Source organism: Egretta garzetta, unplaced genomic scaffold, assembly GCF_000687185.1.
Source record: "Egretta garzetta isolate BGI_Z169 unplaced genomic scaffold, ASM68718v1 scaffold151, whole genome shotgun sequence".
NCBI lineage: Eukaryota > Metazoa > Chordata > Aves > Pelecaniformes > Ardeidae > Egretta > Egretta garzetta.
Genome location: NW_009258615.1, coordinates 3,833,303 through 3,838,282, shown reverse-complemented (window position 1 = coordinate 3,838,282; position 4,980 = coordinate 3,833,303). Strand labels below are relative to the sequence as shown.

The 4,980-nt window shown below is 36.9% G+C and overlaps 1 protein-coding gene across 2 annotated transcripts in view; it reads left to right on the top strand.

Moving 5' to 3' along the window:
• KCNIP4 (potassium voltage-gated channel interacting protein 4) overlaps positions 1-4,980 on the top strand; it is a 231,264-nt gene that overhangs the window by 220,932 nt on the left and 5,352 nt on the right. For both annotated transcript variants that reach the window (XM_009648034.2, XM_009648035.2), the window contains 3 exons: positions 2,669-2,776; positions 3,796-3,900; positions 4,233-4,295. In XM_009648034.2, coding sequence (XP_009646329.1) covers positions 2,669-2,776; positions 3,796-3,900; positions 4,233-4,295 — 276 coding nt within the window. The remainder of the gene's footprint in view (positions 1-2,668; positions 2,777-3,795; positions 3,901-4,232; positions 4,296-4,980) is intronic.

Below are 4,980 nucleotides of genomic sequence, written 5' to 3'. Positions count from 1 at the left end.
AAATAAGAAGCTGTGGAGAGGAGTAAAGGCAAGTACCAAAGCACACACTTCTGTGCTTCTAACTCTGCTGTCACAGACTGAAGAGAGACCTGACCTAGGGCTGTGTCTCAGTTCAGGCCTCCTTCGGAGTTTTAGGCTCCTTTGTGAACCTAGATCAGCTGAACCTCTTAGGTGCACAGCTGAGCAGGACTGTCCCTCTCAGTGGACAGTGTTGGCATCCTCAGGGGATGTAAGCGTCCAAGCAGTACTGTGAATCTTCCTTCAAAAACACATGGGCTCTAAAAGTACAGATGCTCTCTGAGCTTAGCTGCTACCCTAAGTGCTGGTGCTTTACTATGGCATTCTGCACTGGATTACTAGCTTAAAAGCTAGTATAGCTATAACGCTCCTAACACACACATCGCCTTCCACCATACATAGAATCATAGAATGTTTTGGGTTGGATGGGACCCCTAGAGGTCATCTGATCCAACCCCCAAAATAAGAGAAGATAAATAAATAGCCTCCTTCTCTTTGAACTATGTGGTACAGATGAACCATATGCAGGATGCTCTCCAGATCTTGATCTTGGCAGCCTTTCTCATGCATGTCATCCACTGAGTCTGGATAGATGACTTGATCACGTAGCGGTCCAGTGGACATGTGGGGCCTTTGTGGTATATAAAACATGTGCTGTGGAGGGGGTTTCTACAGAACTCCTTCATACACAGGCCACAGATCACTTAAAATTCTGAAAAGTGAACTCTTCCCACAGCCATTGGGTCCAGTGATTAAAAGATTCATTCCCTCCTGGACTTTGAAGTTTAGTCTGGAAACCACCACATCGCCATTTGGAGTAATAATAGGAACATTTTCACACAGACCTGTTTCTCTTTGAGGATCTAGGCCAAAGTAATCCTATGCAAAACAGCATAAAGTCAAGGGTTTTTGAGGCATGGTTTTTAACACTGATGGTAGAAGGGCGGCCTTGCAAATGGGGATGTAAATGATGCCAGGAAGCCAGCTGACATATGGGCAGTGCATCAAAAAAAGGAAGAAAGAGAAATAATCAGGAAAAGAAAAACAGATATGGTTTAGATAGAATAAATGCAAAAATATTGCTGGTGCCAAATTAAAAATAAATTCAGAGTTCTGAAATATAACCTCTAAGAAAACAAAATTACTGGAGACTTTTGCAAAGGACTTCAGTAAAAGCTATATCAAGAATGTAAAACAGTGCAAAAAAGATGTAAAGAAACAGTACTGAATTGAAAAGGTTAATTGCTAACCCTGTAATGTGATCAAATCTGTTCTGAATTTCTTGAACATTTTAATATTTAATAGTACACTGTTAAAGAGCTGTTTGGAGATTTAACCCTGTGACCCTCAATTAGTCATGGAGATGTAGACAAGACAAGAGCAAAACTCTTTCGAGATTCATGTATCCGTTTACCCCAAAGGGCACATATACCAATAACACAGAAATTTATGTCAGGCTAAGAAAACCCAGAGCATACCACTGAATTGTTAAAAAGACTGAAGTTGTCAAAAGAGCTGTCTGTGCCCACTAGACCATCTGAGGCCGTGATATCTGTGTGTGTTTCACTGTGTCAGATAGACTTACCTGACTGTGCTACATCAAACCTGTGTCTAACCTCAGTGTGGTCTTTTCCATTGTTCCTGTTTTAAAGAAGTGCATAAACTTTGCTGGTGCCAGTAAGAAATTTTTCAGCTTTTATAGTCTCTGCTTTAAATTTACTCTAAGACTTCTTGTATGTCTTTGCCAATGACATAGAAGCACACATTCAAATATAAGCTCTTGCCATATTCTGCTCAACCTATTATGGCGACGGTTTCACAGATTTATGGGTTTAGAAGCTTATCAAATAGAAAAAGGTAGAGGAGCCAGGAAAAAAAAAAAGCCATTGTTTAAAAAAAAAAAGTTAACATGTTAGATGACACATCCCAGTTGATATTTTTGGCAATCTGGAAGATAGTCACTAATTGTAAATGAGGTTTGTGCTGTCCAAAGAATATTAATTATGAAACAAAAATCTATAACCAAATACTATATATAATCTTAGAAGTCTTCTGATTTATTTCTGTGGAATAGCTTTGCAGCAATAGAGCACTGTCGGGTCACAAAACCATTAAGGTGGCACATGGACACATAATAAATATTATTCTCTATCATGTTTCCAATAAAAGGTTTAAGTATTGAGGTGTACTATAGCATACACGAAGTTTCAAATGTTGACTGCAGCAGATTTCTCTAAGAGGTCTGGGAACTACATATTCCACTTCCAACAAGGTATAGATTTAACAAGAATTTAATGTTCCTTAGTAGATAGTTCTCCCAAAATTGGTCTCCTGTGCTTAGATTAATCTACCTCCCATTTAAGATTTTTTTTTGACCATTAAACCATGGGGATTGCTTTTCTCTGGTATGAAGTTCAACAGCAACTGCTTATGTGAGGCATTTCAGAGGCATAAATCCACTAAGAGAAAATTATGGCTTATTTTATAGAAAATTACTCAATTTACTTATTAATTACAGGTGTAGTATACAGTGCTAGATTGTTAATCATTTCAATAACCAGCAATTCTGATGAATGCATTATTCCGGATTTCTAAGTGTTTGTGAAAAACTGCTCAATTCCAAGCTGACTGAGACCTTTTGTCTACTTAGGATTTTGTTATGGGTCTCTCAATTTTACTGCGAGGGACAGTGCAGGAGAAACTGAACTGGGCTTTCAATTTGTATGATATAAATAAGGATGGATATATAACTAAAGAGGTAAGGTCTACTTTTTACACTAAACACTGAAACTAAAGGTTGCAAATGTAAGTCCTGCTTTCAAAGAATGGCTTCATTCGCAGATTACATGTGTTAACTAATAAACACATAACATATTATGAAACTAGACATGCTAAAAAATAATTTTTCTCATTTTAAAGGTATGTAGAAAAACTGAAAAGGGAAAATCATCACAGAAATTGTAAAAGGTCAAAATTCTCCAGGTACAGAAATGTTTGGCTTCAACTTATGCCTATGTATTGGCACATACAGTCACTGTAATAAAATAGTTCAGTAGGACATTTGGATAAAAAAGAATTAAGTAAGCGGGCCACAACTGCTACCCATTTTATAAATCTACGTCTAAAAATTTTTACTTGAAAAAGAATTTATATAAAAAGATTCTTACATCTTTCACTCTGCAAGTGAGAGTTATCATTTTACAGTTGTAGAAAAACACTTTGTGATTATTATAAAAAGATCTATAGAATAATTTCACAGCATACTGGCAGGGGACTTTTTTACTAATTATTCTTACAGTTTTCACAAGCCACTCTATTAACAAAATCCAAAGCTTTTGATATAAAAGGAGGAGTCTTTGCATATGTACAGGTGTGTGCATGGGTGTTTCTGTTTTCTCTAGGGAAAATTCAGTTGTAAGAAGCTGATGTACTTTGACCATTCACTTGCTGTTACAGAACTTCTTTTCCTGTTTCGTTTTATCCACAAGACCTCAGGAGATTCTTCCCAAAATCCGTGAACTTGCATATATTCTAAATAATTTAAAATCAAAATCATACAACTGCATCTATTTAACAAGTTAATCTATGAAAACTGAACTAACATGCATTTCTAGGAACATAGTAGTTCCTTCTTGAAGCTGTTTGGTCATAAAATAACAGGCATGATCTCAAAATTTTATTCTAAAGTGTAAATCCTAAAAATCATTTATGTGTTCTGAGTCAAAGAAGTGTGTACTACGCACCTTACATTACACAGACATATTTTTTTCTCTTCAGGAAATGCTTGATATCATGAAAGCAATATATGATATGATGGGAAAATGCACCTATCCTGTTCTTAAGGAGGATGCACCTAGACAACATGTGGAAACATTTTTCCAGGTGGGTCGGTAACATAGGGAGCCAAAAAGACTGCTCTGTTAGCAGGTATGGAAAAATTTTCATTGTCATAACAGTTTTGCATATCCTACCAATTTTGTAATCCTTTTCCTTCTCTGTGGTTCCATTCCAAGTTTCTCAGATCTACTCATTACACTGTGCCTTTTCAACAATAAGCTCCTTAAGCTTGTTCTAGTACATAACTTACTACATCTTTACAGCATTTTGGCCTGGTTGTTCCTAGGCTAGCACATAATCAAAATGAATAATAAAAAGGACTTGCTTTACACAGGAATTCAGGAGGATAAACATACACTCTTATTCTTTCTGAACAGAAAATGGACAAAAACAAAGATGGAGTAGTTACCATAGACGAATTCATCGAGAGCTGCCAGAAAGTAAGTACCCAGCAATAAGTATTGAACCAGTATCTGTTGGCTAATGCTATCCTGGTGCTACACAGATTTCTGGAGTGACAGTGATGGCAATCCTAATACCAGGGACAGTATTTTCCCAAGGTAGAGTATATATGTACACCATTACACAAAACCACTAAAAATGTAAATAAAGGTGTGACCTGAATCTGTAGTAGAGATGTTGTATACAAGCTGACATTGCTTATTAGGCAGCTGTGTCTGCATTCCCTCTCTAACAGTGTTTTGTTTGTACTTGACAGCGAAAAGTTTCTCCACATTCAGCTAAATATTTATTTCTATCTTCTGCCCATGCTGGGGAACACATTCCTGTTACAACTGGCATATAGTCACAGCAATAATAATAATAATAATAATAATAATAATAATAATAATAATAATAATAATAATAATGCTTGAAAATGTATCATCTATAGGAGAGTTCCTCAAACAGCAAGTCATGACCTGCTGGGGACTTTAAAAAGGGGGAGTGCAAGGAGTTTGCAAAGTGTTGGATGGCAGGAGTTAACAGCAGGCAAAGTTTTCTCCAGGTGAGGGAGTGAGCACTGATTGTGATTAGCAATGGCAAGTGTTTGCACTACCCAGGTGGCTCTTAATTTCCTTCAAGGGCTGAAAGCAGCTCCTTGCCTCTTGAGCCAGGAACGAGAAT